The sequence below is a fragment of the Stegastes partitus genome, unplaced genomic scaffold (assembly GCF_000690725.1).
Source record: "Stegastes partitus isolate 25-593 unplaced genomic scaffold, Stegastes_partitus-1.0.2 Scaffold366, whole genome shotgun sequence".
Lineage (NCBI taxonomy): Eukaryota > Metazoa > Chordata > Actinopteri > Pomacentridae > Stegastes > Stegastes partitus.
The window spans coordinates 170,297-190,452 of NW_007578097.1; the positions used below are offsets into that span (position 1 = coordinate 170,297).

The 20,156-nt window shown below is 42.5% G+C and overlaps 1 protein-coding gene across 3 annotated transcripts in view; it reads left to right on the forward strand.

The window, feature by feature from the left end:
* The first annotated feature begins 1,102 nt into the window (after nt 1–1,102).
* ksr1a (kinase suppressor of ras 1a) overlaps nt 1,103–20,156 on the forward strand; it is a 29,383-nt gene continuing 10,329 nt past the window's right edge. Inside the window, exons 1-5 of one of the 3 annotated variants that reach the window (XM_008284599.1) lie at nt 1,103–1,657; nt 11,286–11,426; nt 16,066–16,213; nt 16,304–16,793; nt 19,783–19,964. In XM_008284599.1, coding sequence (XP_008282821.1) covers nt 1,448–1,657; nt 11,286–11,426; nt 16,066–16,213; nt 16,304–16,793; nt 19,783–19,964 — 1,171 coding nt within the window. In that variant the 5' untranslated portion in view covers nt 1,103–1,447. The other 2 variants (XM_008284601.1, XM_008284600.1) reach the window with 2 other exon arrangements.

The following is a 20,156-nucleotide window of genomic DNA, read 5'->3' on the forward strand; positions in this document are numbered from 1 at the left end:
CACACACAAATATATATATATATATATGCATGAATGCTTTAATTAATTAATACTTTAGTTGATAATTAAGTAACTCTAATATGATACTTGATAAAATAGAAAAAAAATAGGTCATTGTAACATGGATAGTGAGTCAGCACGCATTATATCCAATAAACCTAACAGAATTCAACCATTCTTAATTTAGATGTGAACTCTTCTGCTTTTCCTGTTCTGGAATAGAAAACAGTATGAAAAAAGGGGCCTGCACCAGACTGGGACACCTAAATGGAACAGTGCCATTGTGAATCTTATATACAGTCGTCCTCAAATGTATTCATATCCTTTCATTAAAGACGGATAAAGACAAAATCCACAATAGTCACTCAAATAACTAGAAACTGAAAAAAGTAATAATGATAATAATAATAATAAAAAAGCTAAATTATAATTCTGTGACAGAAGACATTGCTTTTGAATTTTGGTTAAAAAGAATCATTAAAAAAAAAAACAAATCCCGGACAAATTAGAGCACTTTGCTGATGAGCAGTGGGCCAAAATTTAAACACCTGTCAACAGGTGCAGAAGTCTGATTGAGAGTTACAGAAAACACTTGATTGCAGTGATTGGCTCAAAGGGTTGTTCAACAAAATATTAGTTTATGGGTCCCATCATGTTTGTTTTTGGGTTGTTGTTTTTTTTTTAATATTTCTGTTCAACCACAATTCGAAAACAATGTCATGATTTTCATTACATTTTATTATTACTTTTGTCAATTTCAACTTATTTCAGTGACAGCTGTATTTGTCCTTCTTTAATGGGAGGGTATGAATACATCTGAGGACCACTGTGCACGCAGCCTGGGTTTCCTGTCACTGCTTTACTAAACTGTTTTTATTTCTATTTTTTATATAACAGTATTTTAATTTGTACCAAAAAAAGCATTTACGCTACCGCAAAACAATTACTACTGTTGTGTTTTGTCGCGCTCGCCAAGCATGTGGAGTGCGGTCAGGACTCCATTACCCAGAACGCCCCGCGCCCCATGATGTTCCCAACAGCTGACAGACGGTGAAAGCCTCTGCCAGAGCTGTCGGTGGAAGCTTTGAGTATCCTCTCGTCGGTAGCCGGACTGAAAAACCCCAAGTCGAGCATTTTTTTACTGGACTTTTGGGAGCGCTTTTGTTACCGCCGAGCAGCTTTTTCTATTTCGCAACAAATTAATTTAGTTTTGCATCTTGACTTTATTTATTTTTTTCCTCCAGATTTGGGAGCTGGTGGTGTCGGTCGGTCGGTGGTGGTTGTTGGAGAGAGACACAGAGAGAGAGAGAGAGAGACAGAGGAGGGGGGGAGACAATTTGTGTCAGCTAACTTCCACAATAGGTTTCGCTGCGTCGCCGGGACATATGTTTGATTTTGGCTCAGCAGTTTGACTCCCCCCTTTCCAGCCGAGCCCAAATGCTGAGGAATGGATAGTGTGTCTGCGAAAGGTGGGAAGATGGTCGAGAGTGATGAGCAGCCGGAGAGGGATAGCGGCGGTGGCGCAGCGATGGCCGCACTACATCAATGCGAACTCATCCAGAATATGATTGATATCTCCATCTCCAGTTTACAGGGGCTACGGACCAAATGCGCCGCGTCCAACGACCTCACGCAGCAAGAAATACGCACTTTGGAGGTAATGAGTTGTTTTCTTTTTCTTTCTTTTCTTTTTCTTTTCTTTACCCCTTTCAGATATGTCAAAGCCACCCCTGTCCTGCAATGGAAAGCAGTCTAGTCAAATTGCGGAGTCATGAAGCCCTTTAACGCGATGTCCGCCTCGCAGGCTTTTGCAAAGCGAGCCTATCAGAGCACATTTTTTTTGTGTGTCGCTCGCGTGCTGGGGGTCGATGCATTGAGGTGAAGATGGCACACATTTTTTTTTTCTTTTCCCCCTAATCAAGTTTTTTTTATTATTATTATTATTCCCTCTAGAATATTCCTAAATCATGCACGCCAGATCCATCCTATTTGTGTGACCTCTTTCTGTATTATTTGCCAGGAGCCCCCTCCTCCTCCTCCTCCTCCTCCACCTCCCTCCTCCTCCAGCCGGATAGTTCACAGCACCGCGCCGTGCAGCTGAATCCAGCCTGGCCTAATGGCACACATTCAATAATCTGATGCTGCTATTATTTATGTTCCCAGCGTTCAGCACCGTGTCACTTATTAGGAAGGCCCGTGATGAGTAAAAAACAAGAAAGAAAAAAAAAAAAAAAAGAAGCGAAACGCACGTCGTGTTCCATGTGTTTCCAAAAAAAAAAAAAAAAAACGCGTAAAGAAGGCAGGCTTTGATGTACGGTGCTGCTCTCCTGCATCTGGATGCAGATTCAGTTTCTGTCGTCTTGGAATGACTTGACATTTGCTTCTTTTTTTTTTCTGGTGCAGGAGGCTTTGTAGGGCAGCACATCTTACTACATAGCAGGCAGCAGGATAATAGAGAAGTCATGGCAGGTGGCGTGCAGGCATCAACAAAGGACGCACACTGTATTTGTACTCACTTTGCATATTTGAAAAGATGGCCATAAAATCCAGGTTAGGACTGCAGAATGATATGAACAGTCAGCAATTGCAGCCTATCTGTTTTATGTAAAGTGGGCTCTTATTTCATGTTTTTATCTATTGATATACATGAATATATCTATTTATTTATTTATTTAAATTATTATTTTTTTTAGAGCTGCAATGATTACATAATTAATAATTAATAATTATTATTATTAGAGCTGCAACGATTAAATATTATTAAATAGTTGACATAATTAATTGCCACGTATTTTGAGATCTGATTAAACTGTATGAGAAATAACTTTTAAATTAGAATTTTTTTACTTTCTTTACTCCTGTGAACTGAATGAGACGTTTGAGGATGTCATCTTGGCTTTTGGAAAAGTAATCCAACATTTTTTTAAACCATATATATTATGGTAAAAAATATTATGCATGATTATAAATATATATTTTTAAAAACACACATATATAGACATACACAGTAAATTATATGCATATGGTAATTATATGTGTATCTATATGGATATGTATGTTTAACTGTGTGCGTATTGATGCACTCCTTTTTTTCTCAAAAGGGTCAGGCCTCCATGTTTGTGCTCACGGGATGTTTACAGTCACATATTGTTTTTGTTAAATTCTTAGCAGCGAGATGGCTGAAGGGATCATGTCATGGAAAGTCCAGCTTCATGTTGTTAGTAACACTGCCATGAGGGGGACAACAGGCCCTGCTTCTGCTGAGATGGGTGATAGTAAGAGGGGGCGGTTGGTGCGGGGATATAAATGGCTGATCCAGTACATTTTGACGAGACAATGGAGACGTGGGGAAGAATAGCGCCTGGAATACTACAAGTTTAATGCCCACGAACTTCTGCGGGATAGACGAATGTATCCTTGTGCAGGCTCCAGACATACTGACATTGTAGAGACATGATAGATGGTAAATGGGTTTTCTGGTTCATGGTTTATTTAAGCCTTATACCTTGGCTAAAAGGAATATTCAGTCCTGATTGGCTAGAGGCTATCAATTATCCATGTCTGTTTTATTTCTGTATAACTGAACACCCTATGAACAATTGCGCTGTTGCTCCTAAAAACTAATGTTCCAGAAAGCACAGAGCATTTAGTTTCAGCTACGCAGACGCACAATGACCTGCTTTTTCAAGTGATCTCTGAAATGCTCAAGAATCATGCGGAGAACAGTCCTTTAAAACAGCGTAGTTTAGTCACAAAGTTGTTTCTGTAGCGTTGCTACAGCCCAGCTTGTTTGCCTTAACAGGGCCGGCAGCAACGCAATATCACCTGCTTAAGAAGATCTGTTTGTGTTTGTGTTGGTAGTATCAAAGTCTGCAGGAAAAAAAAAAGAAAAGAAGATATACGCTAGAACAAGGGAGAGATGACAAAGCAGTCATATGCTTTCAGGTGCAGCTTTTTATCCAGTTTGAGAATATAAATGTCTACAAAATAATTTGGTAGCTCGCAAGCTTGCTGGCAGGCATCAGGTGCGAGTTGGCAAGCTGCTGTGTGGGAACAAATTTTCACTGGCTCAAGTAAAGAAGCCTGGTATTAAATGGAAGAACAAAAAAAAATCAGATTATTACCTGAAATAGAAACTAGAACAAATCAGTTTGCGTGTTTTGTAGTTTTCCATTTGAGCCCACGCCACTCCCACCGCTCTTGTGCGATGAGAGAAAATGAAACTGAACTTAGCACTTGGTCACATTTTTGTATCCTAAAGTAAGAAGAAAAAAATTATAGGTTAACAGATTCCGGTCCGAGCTTAGCAGTCTTGTTTGTGCGAAGAAATGTGAAGCCGGGGCCCTGTCCTTGCTCTACATACTTGAGCTCTTCTTCATCCGTTGTCATGCGTACCATGTCACTGGAACAGGATGTGATCTGGCAGAGTTCTTCCTGAGGTATGCTGTCTTGTAGATACATGTTGCATAGGCATTGTTCTACATGACAATGGACAGGCCGCGTTGCTCTCACACGTTTCTCGAATGCTATGAAAACCGCTCTGAGGTCTCTTTCCTGTGCCTATGAGGCCGTTAATCGGGGAGGGGGGCTATCTCTGACAGTCAGACGGTGGACGAGGTTGCCTCCAGTGAGAGTTGTGCTGCTTTGTGGTCTGGCAGGGTTCAGAGTTGGTATCTGTTAGCATCTTAAGGATCAGAACAACTAGGAACCTTTTGTTTTGACGCCTACTAGCGGAGATCAGGGCCTCAAACTGCTCGCTGACTTTTAGTTGCTGCTCTGGAAACAGGTAATACTTTTCTGGTTTATGGAACAGTTTAATATCATTTATCTTATTTTCACCGATTGGTTCTTTTGCTTCAGTGTTCAAACTATTTCTGGTCACCGGTGAGTTCAGATTCTTGCCTTGACTTCAACTTGCAGATAAGTTGTACTCTTTGTGCTGTTGTGGTCGTGTTCCAACATCTGGAGCAGAAGATAAAATGCAACTATAATCAACTTCTGATACCATTTGATTAGCAATGTCTGAGGTCACAGCTGCTTAAAGGGAAACTGATAATGTGTCTCATATCTGGGTGAACTTTTCTGGGAATTGGTGTTGGGTTTTTCTTTTGTGACGTGCTGATTATATCTGTTTATTATTGTGGTTTCTCTGCAACTTTATCGTGCATCATATTTACGGGGGGGATGATGACATACGAACAGTTTGTCTTGGTTTGGTAATGCTGACGTATCAAACCAAGCAGAGTGTTGCTTTGGAAGTAATTCCCAGTCATTCGAAGAAAGGAAGAACTATCGTAAAGACAACAATAGGCGTTGACTGGTAAGGTTTTTAGTTTTTCAGTTCCAACACCACTTGTTAATATTCAAAGAAAATCAATAACCAATGTTTTAAACCAATACACATTTGCAGTAAAACAAGAGTGTCAACATTTCGAGTTAAGAACATTTTTGATCATTTATCCTTCAGCCCTGATTGGCTGTCGTTTTGTGATGTGCAGCCAATCAGATGCTCAAGAGTGACTCCAGATAAAAAGAGGCAAATGCATCACAGTTAAAGCTGCAAATTTTAAGATATTTTTTTTGAAGTTGGTTTTAAAATATAATGATGCCAATAACTAAAACAATGCTGAATATTTGATCCGATAATCGGCCACTCGAAACACTTGAAAATGTGCATTAAATGTAATCAACTTCTGGAATTTAGTAACAATACAGATGCTGCCTGTTGACAATTTTCTCAGTTTTAAAAATCCAAATGGGCATTTTAAACACAAGTTTTAGACATCTGATCAAGTCCGATGGTTTCATATTTTCAGTTCAATAGCTGTTGCATCTGTGAAGGGAAAAGAAAGAACACATTTCTTATTGGAGCAAGTTGTTTTATTTGTCAACCGCTTGACCTAAATCCAAATGTCACAGATCTTTTTGAAAAGTTTTGTCATGGCAATGTTTTAGGACCTGGAGCAGCAAAAAAAATAGAGATTTTGAGACCAGCTTACTGATCAGCCTCAGACATGTTCATTACCATCATCGCTAGGATTGTCTGGATGTCTTTCAACAGCCCTTCGAGTGGAGCCGGCAGTACATGCGGTGCTGTGTTCATCAGCAGTCTTACTTCCTTTGTCGTTACTGGCAAACCGTTTTGAAACCGCATCTTGCCATAAGTGTGCACTTTCACTTCTTACTTTAGCCCTCCTTGAGGTTTCTCTTGCCACATGCCTCCCGTATTAAAAGTCAGCAAGATTAGGGAGTTGGTATTAGATTCTGAAGGACTCGTTTACATCCTGATACTTCTGTAATTCTGAATTTCAGCCGATTTGTCAAGAGCTGCACTTCAGACACGCAGAAGACATGTCTGACACGCTGAGATGCGAGAGGTGTACACCGTGTTCCCAGCGTCTTGAAATTCTAGCAAGCACACTGGCTTGCGACTGTCATATACAGGCGCAGGTGATCGCGTGTATCCTGTTCGGTAACAGAAGTAGCGAGACATAGATGTCGTTGCTACTGAAGCTGTAAGCAACTTTAATTCATGTGTTGAATTTGAGCAATCTGTGTGAGGTCAGAGCAGTTTGTCACGCCGGTGGCGCAAAGGGTTATCGTTCCCATATTGCACTGGAGTGCAATCAAGAGCGGCTTGAACTCACTTTATTCTCTCATCGAAAGAGCTTTATTATTCCACTTGAACTGTGTGTTTTTTCTGCCTTGCCAGTGAGAGGATAATGATACTGGCCTCTCAAATGGAGTGGTAACTGGTACTTCACTTTTCACATGTTAATCCCACTCAGCTTGGTCTCTGTCTGCCTCTCATGCTGCTGCCTCGGTGTTACTTTTACTGTAGCTCTTCATATATTCCTCACTTTAGCTCCATCATGTGCACTCGCAAAGCCTGTTTGTTCTTAAACCAAATCAATTTACATGATCCACACCTCGACGGTAAAGCATCCTAATAACATCAGCACATAATCTTAAACAATCTGACGGATGCTGGGGATGTTTGTTCATAAAAGCATCGCCACCGTCTTCGTCTTTTTAACCGCTGCTCTCTGCAATGATCAGCAGAGCGTCACTCTGTTTTGTCTCCTCATGGTGTTGGAGAGAGTTTGCTGTGCGCTCGTGGTGCGAGCTGTTGTGGCTGCATCTATATTTAGACATCTTTCTTCCTACGCATTTTCAGGGTTGGTTGTTAAATAAGAAAATCAAATGACGCGCAAAGAGCCTGTGCGAGAAGGGAGAGCAGAGAGGAAAGGGGAGGAGAGAATCAAAGCCAATCCGCTGGGCTGCTTCTTATGACATGACAACCACTGTGTGTGTGTGTGTCTCAGTGTGTGTGTGTGTGTGTGTCTCAGTGTGTGTGTGTGTTGGAGTCTGAGGCCTAGAAGCAGAGAGCAGAGAATGTCGCTCACATGAGGGTCGAGAGGAAACACAACTGGATTGTCTGTATCAACGCTGACCCTGACTCTGTTTCCTTTTTCGTTTTTTCTCATAGCAGGAGAGGTGTAGCCGATAAGCTCGGCCTGCATGATGTGGAAATCAGAGTGCTTGAGGAGTGTAGGCAGGCCTTGATCTATTCTTAAACTGACTCAGGATGAGTTACATTATATCCTGTAATTTTGAGGTCCGCTATAATTTTTTTTTTTGTGCGTGCAAAGAGGGGGATTTGCTGGCCTTCGCTCCAGATAGGGAGGTTAGCACGGCACGTCTGGTTGTAAATGGTTAAAATTACTACATATTGTATCTATGTGTGTATACGTATGCGCTGCGTGCTTAAATTATTGTATGTAAGGATGCAATTATGCATAAAAGCATATATTTACGTCGGGGTGTAAGCCTTAACAAGGCCGAGGGTTGGTCTGTCTGCCTCGTGTAGGTTGCTCAAACTTGGACGGACACCTTGTGCTACTCTAGAGTTTGTAGAGACTCTGTCACCTCCTCAGCCAGCATCAGCCTGCAGCGGTGGTAACAGTGATGGAGGAGGGGCAGTAGGCCATTGTTTTTGGACTGTCAGCCATGAACCCCCAACAGAATCCCCCACCCATGCCCCCTTGTGACTTGGCCTTCATAGAGCTACTCTGCCATTGTGTTTTTGTCTTTTGACATGTCCTATTTTTCGCCCTCTGTGTAGATAAAATTATCCATCAGCCACAACAAAACAGTCTAGTGAAGGCTTACTTGCATGATGCTGGATGAAAGGTCTCCTTGAAATCTTCCATTCCACCTTAATTATGAGGATTGCTAAACCTGGTGTCACTTTGTGGCCGATGACAACACCATGTTCAGATGTGTTTTTACACAGATCAGAGTCAACGATTGGTTTAACTTTTAATGCTCAATCTATGAAAAGCTAATGACCGATCAGGTCTTCACATCTTTCTGGAGCAAAGAGGACACACGGCTAACAGCATATAAGAAGTGTCGCTAGAAAAGTGTGTGTGTGTATATTTCCGTCTTGGGAAAAATGAGCTGCACGTATATCATTTTCTGGGATCGAGCATTGTTGCTCAGCGCTCAGATAGGCCGTGCTATCCTTGGCAGGTGCACCAAAGTGGCTGTGTCAGCAAGAGCCTTGAGAAAACAATTGAAGCAGTAGGATCTGCTCCCCGAGTCTGCTGTGTCAGGCCGGCCGCTGCCTGGGACTCCTCTTCCCTGCTCCTCTCTGGTGGCTGACACACTGGCTGTCACTCATCCCCTCGCAGCATTAGGTCCGTTGCCATGGTGTTGTTTAGCTCCGCTGACAGGTGGGCTCTGACGCCATCCCTTCCTCCCCCTCCTCCCACCTCCAGGCCACACGTCAAACGCTGCTCTTTCTCTACTCTGCACCAAAAATAATATGCAACGGGGGCCTGTCATTATCTCGTGGTTCGCCGGTGTGCCTGACTGTGCTCCCAGCGCAAATACGCACATTACTGATATCAGGGAGGGATTTGGGGACTCGTGCGCTTGTGTAATCCTATCCACCTTATTTCTTTGGAATGATAATGGGTGAAGTGCGACTGGAGATAAACATGCCGGTCATGTGTTGTCCTGTGGAGACGCATGATGACATTTGTATGTTGAGATGTTTTGTGTCTGAGCTCTTGTGTTTCACATGTATGGGAAAATCCCACTGAAATGTTGCTGACGACTCAGAAGAGGGGTTGCTAGGTAACCTGACGTCACAGGACTGCACTAGTGTATAGGGAGGTAAAGCAGGAGGCTAGCTCATTAGCTCTCCTGAGTAAGTGCCTCTTACTTTTGGCTACACCAGTCCAGATCTCAAGAAAATTTGATTGGATGAGAGCACAGCGAAGACTGTGTCTCTCTGTTTTGTAATGAACTGGACTTACAGTTTATCTCAGCTTCACACTGTTCAGCTCTGCTCTCATCTACTTGGTATACATGCTTATCTGCCAATATGTTTGCATGTGTGTACATAAGTGTGAGGGTTTACAGCCCAGATGAGAAAACCAAGAAGTTGTCCGTCTCTGCTTTCCATCCATAGAAGGAGCTGTTCTCGCTTGCCGGCCTCTAAGGTCAATTACATTCAACTAAATGTAGCTTCAAACTGTGGAAATAGTGTTTTTAAGCCTTATTTAGTAAAGCTTGTTTTTAGACATGGACATGTACGGTCTGATATTTAGGCACATGGCATTTATTTTCATCCAGACCAGTCAGCTTTTATAGCACTGTCCTTGCTTTTTAAGTTGAAAATGTCACTGTTTTTATTCGTCTACTCTCAGTTGTATTATTCTGTAATACTCTCAGTGCAGCTGATAATTGATGCAGAGCTGAAAAGCTCCAGTGAGGGTCGACACGTAGAGCATTTACCTCCTCTTTCTCACTCCTCTTTCATCTCTCTGGCCTGCGCTGGAGGTGCTTTTGTTAGCAGCCTTTTTTTTTTTTTTTCTTTTTCTAACATCCTCAAGGCCGCACTTTCCAAGAGTAGCGCGGCTGTATGAGTTTCTGTCTGTCTGGCGAGTGGATGTGTCATGGAGAAAAAGCTGAATGAGCAGGAGAAAAGACGCGCACTCGCCATTGTTGCCCAGCCACTCGAAAGGTGCGCGGCAGGTCGAGAGCTAGCTGGTGTTGCACGGCTCATCTGAAGGTGCTGCCTGCTGTAATGGACTCTTACAGATAGACCGTGAGATAAGGACACACTATACAGTCACGCTGAGCTGCACAAAGCGGGCCGCTGCAAACCAATACCGCGGTGTTCATTGTAATACTTACTCACAGGACCACTGCACTTGACATTGCTTTGGAAAGCATCGGAGTAACGTCTCATGGCTTTATGTTTTATTTGTAGGGAGCTGGAGTTTTCTTTTTTTTTTTTCTTTTGAGATAAAAAAGCCTCCGGAATAATTGTTTGCTTTGGAGCGATGTGGGGTTTGGCTTGTTGTCATCGTGTTTGCTGATGTGTCCGACGTCATGAGACACTACAGAAAAGGTCGCACCAAGGCTTTAGTCATTAATGTGCTGATTAGCAGATGCAGGCATTAAGGAGAGGATTGGAGTAGGGGGCGGGTTTCTGTCCATCAGTGTACTCTGAGCATTCTAATTCTCTATTCTCCAGTTCCCTCCATAGAGTGTGAGTCAATCAAATGCAAAGCAACTTTCACAACTTTGTCATGAGCCGCTTTTGTTAGAAACCATTGGCGCTTGTGACAAAAGACGCTGAAGCTTTTTGTCTCAGAGTTGGTAACGAAGAGAAAGCATGGTACCTCAAGTGGAAAACTGACTGGTCATATGGCACTTTCCATCCGTCACCGAGAACTTTGATGCCACTGAGCTGCCTCCTCGATCCAAATGCACTTCTTTGCTCTGCCAGCACCACAGATGCTCTCATTAGATGACCAGCTCATTGTTCCTCTGTATAATAATAGCAGTTCATATCTAATTAGCTGTCTTGCGTACTTGGGGTGCGAGGAAACAAACGGTGGCGTGTTGTCGCTGCAGGTACATCCAGTTCAGAATGGAGAAAAAGCAGCATGTGAGTGAGTGACAGTAAATCATGCATCTGGCTTTACTGTGTTACGAGAGCGTATGTTGGTGTAAATATTTGTCAGGTCAGCGTGTCATGTCACTCATGCAAAGGCAACAGAGGTGCATAGTAAACATGTTTCTGGCATTCGTCTGCTATTAAGTTTTTGCATCATCTGACTAAAAGAAAACCAAAATCCCTTCACTGCCAGCACAGGTGTGACGGAGACCCTCGACAGCGAATACCTGCTCCTTCTGCAGGCTGTGAGTTTTCCCTTCTAACCTGTCCCTTCCATCTGTGCTGTGTTCTCTATTGCTCCCTGCAGGTGAAGCTGATGAAATACATCTGTAAACAGCTGCAGTGCAAGCAGAAAGTGCCAGAGACAGAGAGGCCGGAGGCCCTCGACAGCTACCCACGCTTACGAGACTGGCTACGCACCATCAACCTGCGACCAGAGCTCACCGAGGTAGGTCAAGGCGTTTTTGTGTGAATGCCGAAGCTGCGGTCTGAGTGTTTGTGTCGTATTTACACGCGTTTGTTGTGTACTCGGTCCCTCGGATCACATGTGCACGAGGAATACCTCACCGGTGGCCATTAAGAGGCCTTTCTAATAGAGAGACTCCTTCAATGTTATGATCAAGGGATAACTAAAGCGACAAATCTCAACTGAAAATGATTGAATTTGAAAACTCTTTTTTTTTTTAGGTAGATTTTTTAACAGACAACCCACAAGGCTTGTACAGCCAGCAAAGTGACTGTTGATGTACTAGAAGATATGGCAGCCCTGGTTTAGACAAACTCACATTTGGAGCTAGAAAAATCTACTGATGCCATCTTTGTGCGACTGGAGAGCGCCTTTTATGCAAGTGTGTGAGGAATTTGACAAAACAAAATGTTTGAAAGTCTCACATGTCTTTATGAGAGTTCGGTACTGGTTTAATTCTGTCTTCAGCCAGATTGAAGGGAATTCTGGTCTTTTTTTTCCATGTACATTAAAATGAATCAGGTTGAAATAGTGCTTGATTTTCCTAAGGAACAGAAGCAATCTATTATCTAGAATGGTAGGATTTGATATCTCTATTTAAAGGAAAATCTTAATCAGAGCTGATGCCCTCATTTAAATGTTTTTGTGTCTGTGGTGTTACTCAGTAATCTTAAGCAGATATTATTTGCAGCATCATCTACCATCAGTAGCTTTATTATATGGGTTGCAGTAGAACCAGTGGCGGATCTGCCCCAGTTTGTAGAAAGGCTGTAAAAGGCGGCCTTCAGCCTGAGACCCTGAGTTAGATAATATATTAAATATGAGCTGGTCAACACTAACTGTCCTGCTCAGGGGTTGTGACTCTCACCAGCTAATCTGGACCCAACCCCGGTCTCTGACCTTCATGTGGAATCCTGCAGATAGGCTTCCTCATTTATACAAAAGTTTGTTCTGAAAAGAGGCCAGTTTTGATAATGAGGGAACCGGTCCCGTTGCTGTGTGCAGCTTCCTTGCTAGTTTGAGTTTCATATTCTAAGTTATGACTGTATTTAATTGCAGTTCACACATTTATGCCTTCATGTAAGGAAGCCAGAGTGTTTCTGCTCTTCAGGTCTTCTCTGTCACCATCAGGCTGATCATGCGACCACATCTCAAATATGCATTAGTTTCCTTTATTCTTTTATATATTTTTTTCCTTGTATGTTGCTCTAATTTCCCCCCGAGTCGCCTCCCTGTGCTGCTGTAAACTGTTTAATCCCTGTCAGCTACTGTATGTTTTTATTGTTCTGGTCCGTTTGTCTTTGTTTCGTGACCTAACTGTAACCTGCTTATTTTTAAATGTTTCTGCACTTGTTATTCTTTAATATGTCCTAAGCCGCTACGTGCTTTTATTTTTTTGTTTTTTTTGTTTTATGGCCTCGTTCCATATCTGATTATTTCTCTCGTGTTGTGTCTGTCTCGCTCGGTGCCGTTTGCTTCAGTTTAAACCTCATTTTCCTTCAAAGAATTCAGCTTTGTGCTGGAAAATATATTTATATATTTGCCAGAATAGTAAGCGTTCATTTGAGTGTCTCATAAACTGACGGGGATATCCCAAAAGATGTAGAGCTGTCATGGCATGTCGATGACCCATTTAGATCAAACATTATTAGATTGAGGATTTCTACAGTGCATCTCTTCCCTCTATACTGTGAGCGATGGAATTATGTAATGGATGGTCCGAAAACATTGCCACGATTGCGGCTAGATTATTATTATGATTTTTTTAAACCTGCTCCCATGCTTCAACACACAGGGAGCTATTGCATAATGTTATGCAGACATGAGGATCCCATATTAGCTGGGCTTCTTCAAAGAGCACGTGTGTTTCTGTGAACTGATTCAGTTTGCCTGTAGCTCTGCGAAGTCGCTTTATGTTCATTAACTCAGGGACTTCTTCTAAAACAAATATATCATGAAAGCAGTTTGAGCCAGGCCAAGATGAGACCATAAACATGCCAAAATTGTAAAATTACACCAAAAAAATGTTGGTTTTTCCCTCAAGTTTAACTTGGTTAACAATATGACTTAGTATATGAATTGAGCGACAGTGTGATGTTAATTGGCGTGCACACATGTGTAGTAAATCTAACCAGTAGTGCTGTACAACGGAGGCCCCTGTGTGTGAGCTATTCTGTTCATGGTGCTAAAATTGCGATGTTTGTTCCGAGGGACGAGGTGAGAGGGGAGCACAGGACCCACAGACACTTCTGAATCTCACACCACTCACTCTCGCTTGCGTGTTTTTGTGTCTCCGTGTGTGCGCTTCGTTTTGCTTATAGTGTACACACCAGTGTGGGAGGTTGCCCTAGTTTTGCGATCAGTGTTTGCCCTCTCAGAGCAAGGGTTTAACCTGACTGATAAGTGATTGCGTACTTCCCATGTGGGGGCGAAAAAACATCCTAAACTCACAGGACTGGGTCATATTTCCTTTGTGAGATCTATAAATTATAGTTTGTGCTGTTATTCTGCTTACTGTCCCAGTGAGTTAACATTAAACAAGTGGTACATCGCTCTGGTTTTTAGGTCTCCATCCATGCAGTCAGTTGTTCTGTCCTCATGAAAGGCTGATGCTCATGTTTGCTGTAATGGGTCGAAATGAAAGGAGGGTCCACATTCTTTACTGAGCGGGATGCGGTAGCATATGGAGCTTAAGAGCTCCTCTTCCATGTATGACCTATTAGCTTTAATAAACATCTAATCTAATATTTAGCTAAGTGGTCAATCAGAGTAAATCCAAATGTGCAGATCTGATGTAGGCTCACTTTGCTAATGCAACAATCGAACATGCAAACAGTGTTGTGGTAAAAATAAGCTACGGTAATAAAATTAAATATTTACACAATATATGATTAACCTGCTTTACAGATCATCTCAAGCATCGTCTTTTGTGTTTTTGCTGTTATAAATTACTTTGTTTCTTTGTTTTAAACTGTCTTCATACAGGCAAATAATTACACATAATACACATGCAACAATATGAGGACATTGGAGCGAAACATTACAAAAAAAGGAAACATAAAAACAACTTAACAATAAGCTAAATGCAAATAAGGACAATTAAAATTAGTACAATCGATTCACTAATTACAAAAATAATTTTAATTAAATTAATATACCGATATATTTACTAATTGAAATATATATACTGTACATAATGTAAATAAATGAGGTTATTTGACAGATAGGTTGTATTTAGAGATTGATATAATCCTAGTTTTAGGTAAAACTTTTTACCTTCATCTTATACAGGGGTTCTCTCATTTGCAATGTGGCAATAATTTTTTCCAAACCAAAATTTTTTTAGCAATGTATCCCTCAAAGAAACAAACAACAACAAAAAAATGTAATTCCTATTAGTAAACAAAAAACAGACAAACTGCATTTATATGTGCGCAATGTAACATAAATGTTCAGTGGCTTCAGCTAATCTTGAATATTGCTCCACAAACTTGCAACATATGGACAATAGGAAAGCAAATGCAGCTGGCCTTCCCCTTCCCAAATGGAATTCCCCCTATTAATTCAGACAATGCTTGTTTTATCCACCTAATCTCAATTCTGATTTGGACACTGCTTCACTGTTTGCCACTTTTAAGCCTCCGCCAGCATCCTGTCGGGCCCTCAGAAGTGTTGCATTTGTGTATATTTCATTCATTAAGCGATCAAATATTTGACTCACTCATTGTGTCTGCGTGCCTCCGTTGCTTTATACATTTAATTTTAGCTGCATGTACGGCTGCAAAGCAAAGCAGGTTGGAGAGATTCATTTGCTTTGGCTGTCATTGGCCACCGTCCCTTCATGAGTAGGAGGATCAGTCCATGTCAACTTGTGTAATTCTGACTATCAGCTGCTGGGTGTTTCTCTCTCTGTGTCCTTCTACGTTCTCTAATAAACTATGTTCTCCTATTTAATTCCTTTCTAGCCACTAGTGCTGCCCAGTCTGCACCATGTTGTGTGTACATTCTGTTGTTGCGCGTCTTTACTTCCTGGTTTGCTGCTGTACAGATCACACTGTATAAAACATTGCAGCAGGAAAAACATGAATTAGTAGGCATTAATTAAATCCAAGCTTGCTCTTGAAGGTCTTGCATCTCTGTTTAGTCCCAAACTTGGTCTTGAGCTTGCTAAGGTGTTCTGGACTAGATGGAGATTTCAGGCCCGTGTCCTGTTTTAGGTTTTTGTGTTGTTATTGTTTGTTCTCCGTGCTCGTAGTAAAGCGAACAATCAGATAAGCAGACAAAGTCGTGTTTGGAATTCCCCAAACAAACAGGATTAACGCAGATTTCCAGGAATAGTGCATGTCAAAGGTTGAATGACCTGTAACGTTCTGCCCTTTCCACGCTGACTTTCAGTCTCACAACAAGCCGCAGTGTCGAGAACCACTACAGTGTAAAAAGACTTGCAGCAGAAGCTGTTGTTTTGTTTTGATGTTGTACAAGTCTTTTACACAATCTGTTTGCTTTCTTCTGTGATGTAAGCTCCTCTCTCGTACGTCCTGTGTGCTGCTTTTGTTTTTCCTTCTTCTGTGTGATTGTTGAACATCTGCCACCTGTTTGTCTTTGTGTTGCCCCTCTGCAGGCTGTAGAGGCCAAGTTGTCGCTGGATGCTTTACTGCAGATGTCAGGTGCTCAGGTGAGAGATACGATGCGAAGACTAGGGTCCAGTTCAGAGGAACGTGCCAGGCTCAGTGCTGCCCTCTCCTGTCTGAAGAGCGCCACTGAATCAGGTATGTGTGTATTGGAGCCTCTGTGATCAAATGCAAGTCCTTTTTTTTGTGTTTACTCATTTATTTTTGTCTGATTCATCTCTCTGGCAGGAGGTGAGCTGAGGGAAGACAGCAGTCCCTGGTTGTCTGAGCCCACCAGGAGGGACAGTGGCTCTCTACTGACCGCAGACCAGCTCAGCAACCTGGGGACGCCGCTCCGCCCTCACAGCCCCTCGCCTCTCGCCCGCCCATCCACCATCCAGTCCACCCCATCCACCCCCTGCGCCACCTTCCCTCATCCCCGCTCGGGCTCGGTGTCGGCGGTGCCCACACCGGACGCGCTGGCGTGCCACCTCCACGGCGACAGCCCTCTCACCGATCCGTTCCCCATGTCCTTCGCTCGCACGGCCCGGCTCCACGGACGCACCTCCACCCCGCCCATAACCCCGCCTTCAAAGAGACGGCACCGACTGAAGCCCCCCTGCACCCCTCCGCCTCCGTCCCGCAAGGTGCTGCATCTGCTTCCCAACATCACTCTGACGCGCAGCAAAAGCCACGAGTCCCAGCTGGGCAACCGCATCGAGGATCCTCCCACCAACAAGTAGGTGCCGAGCTAAAGCCGTGCGCACTGACGCGCTGTTATAGAATTCACCTTGTCAACCGCTTTTCATAAGTAGGTCAGATTAGAACTAAATGGGAATCCTCAGATGGCATTGTAATTGTGACAGATTGCCTCTGTTGCTTTGTTAACGCAGGCTTAGGCATCGGGGAGCGTGGGGGAAATGTCCTGAGAGAGGAGAGCTGCAGTGTCTTTTAGTTAGCTGGAATGTGATTCTTTCCAAATGGAAAAATTTGCTGCAGTTATGATGCTCTATTGCTAAGAGATAAGATCTGAATCCAAGATCTGAATCATTCTCAGAGACATAAAGTATCCTTATAGGAAAGTCTTACAACTCAGAAGCCATCTTGGTACCCCCTTCCCCCCTGGGCGGTAATTTCAGGCTAACAAGATCAGGCTTCCATTCAGTTTAATGGGGAAAGAGCTGTAACGGCAATTCCAATGGTCACTGGGACATAAAAGCTGCATGTACAATAGGGCTGCCCAGTATATCGTTTCAGCACCGACGATGCAATACGCGCATGTGCAACAGTTACATCACAGGAAGTGCAATAAGAAGTCAGGAAAGTTCACTCAAACACACCATGCTGCTGCTTCCTTTGCTGCTCTGTACAAAAACAAAAGTCACACAGTTCCATGTGCCATTAATAACAAACAGGAGAAATCTGTCTGATAGAACATCATTTACTGATTTAAGGCTTCTTGGATACACAGATTTTTAAATTTTTTTTTATTTTTTGACACACAGGCTGCATATGTGAACAGCAAACTGAGCCAAAAACAGGAGAGAAATTCTAAAAAAGGAAGATTTGGTTGCAAAAAGAAACACAATTTCAGTTGTATTTAAATATTTCAGGTACAGAAAGGATGATTTTGACCAAAAACAGGTACTGTGTCTGTAGTGTGTTACACTGCACAAGGCAGCACCACACAGTTGTGTTATGACGAGTGCAAAGCCAGATATAGAAGCTATGCCAAGCAAAAAAACACAACTAGTTTGGTTTCTTTTTGCCACATCTTATTTTTTGATCTTTTTTTTAATATCTGATGCTGATGCACTCCCCTCAAGTCATTCTCCATTGACTCATACTTTTCAAATACAGTTATTCAAGTAATTTGGTGAAAATTCTTGTGTTTTTTTCCCCAATTTCAGGCAGCCCTGATACAGATCATCAGACAAATATGGTTATAAAATGCTTAAAATTGGCTGCCTTTTCCCCCAAATAAGTGCAAATAACAGGTGTTTTCCCTGCAGCTTCAAGTCTGCTTACACAGTTTCACAACGCTTGTTTCAGTGCAACAACACAATGGGCTGAATGTTTCCTGGTCTGGCGATTACAAACCAGATGACCGGCGTTATGTGTCACACAAATGTCATCTTCAGCATCATGAACGATTTTCCGAGAGATGGAATTTGCCAAGAGCCTTTTACCCTTTAATTCCCCTGGTTGTTTGTACTACCAGTAAAGCTGCTGCTAATTTAAAACTGATGAGTTGATCTAAAATGAACACAAAATGAACTGATGACCATTTTGATAATTCTTTATCTTCACCAACACAACTGGCAAGCACTATCCAAGTGTTTTAAGACAAAGGAGTTCTTGGCACGTCTTATTCACGAGACAGGTGCGTAGGAGACAGACAAGCGTATCTGAAAGTTTTCAAATATACTCCCGCACACTGTCTGTCTGGCTTTGCAGAAATGCATTGATTTGCAACGTTTTGGTGTTAGACCTTTCGTCTGGCACAAAGAGAAGCCAGTTTGGATAGGGAGTGCCGCAACCAATGAGCACTGCACACATAGGGAAGGGAGGCATGAATGAGAAAAACAAAATAGCTCCATGAACTGTTTACAAAGAATACGTTAAATCCTATGATATGAATGCTTAAACTTCCACAAAGGCCCAAATCTTTGCCCTATTAAGCTCTAGCATTCAGACATTGTGAATAAATCTAAGTGCTGCCATCTTTCTAAAATGTTACCTCGGTACAGTCTTCCAAATCTTTCTCCAAAATTGTAATTTGTGTTTATTTTATATTCGAGAGAACACTTCTGTTACGCAAAAAACGACTCCAAACTCAAAACATCTGCGCGATGTCTCGTTCTCATTTCAGTCTCATGTCAGGACAGAAGCAGCTTTCCTCAGATAGGCTCACATTCGCTCTCTCACATCCTTTCACATCGAGCCTGTTGCTCCTTTGCTCTCACTGTATGAGTGGAGCTAATCCCCGCACAGATTCCCAGAGATTATGAGTCATGTCAAAACAGGAAGCATTTCCTAGGTCTAATGCTCAGAGGTGGCAAGACACACAATCTCTCTCTCTCTCTCTCTCTCAGTCATTTTCCCTCTTCCTCTCTCTCTCTCTCTCTGTTGTGATTAGGTGCACATACACAAACAAGCCTCATGTTTATCCATAATATCCTGTCTGGTTTTGGAAAACTTTATTGGAGGGGGAAAATAAAAAAAATAAAAAAATCTGGCAAAGGCAGAAATAAATGCGGCTGACATAGATCCAGAGCAGCTAACGCACACCCAGATGATCCTGCTAGTTTATCCTGACTTTGTACAAACTCCACGGTTTGTTAGAACAGCAATCTGAAAACAGGTTGCAGGTCTGCTAGTTGTCTGAGCAGAACTCGGCATGAAATTATACAAATGGATCCTTTTCTCAAACGGGGATTTGTCACATGTGCACGTGCGCTTAAAGCACAGAGCTGGCACCGCTCGACGCTTCGGTCCTTGTGACTTGTGTCTGGGTGTTAAGGATGTCACCCTGGTTATCCTGTGCCAGGACTATTTAGGTACTCCAACGTGCCGCTCTCTGCTCCTTACATAACCTGTCCTGTGCTGTGTAGTAAAGCAAAGCAAGAGATGCTGCAGAGCTGCTGTGCTGTAAACTCTCCTTTTTCTTACCTACTGGATCTGCTCACGCTTGGATTTATTTATTTTGTTGCCATGTTTCTCTCCAGGTGTGTTAAAAAGAATAAGCTGTTCCTGAACATGCAAGTGAACGGGAACGGCTGTGAGGACTCGCCTTCTCGTTACCCCGTCGTGTCTGCACGGACGCCTGGGGTCACCCCGGTCGCCACCACAGCTTCTTACACCCTCCCTGGAACGCCCACCCTGCTGGAGGAGCACAGCACAATTAAGAGTGAGTCATTTGCACGTGTTATGTATCGATGATAGTGCTCGACAAATTTATTAGACCACCACTCAGTGTAAGGTTTATATCACAGCTGCTCTAAAATAACAGCATTGGTAATTACCAAAATCATTTCTTATGTTTCTGTTATGGTTAACACACCAGTTTGTAGAAACTCTTTAACTGAAATTACATTTTTAA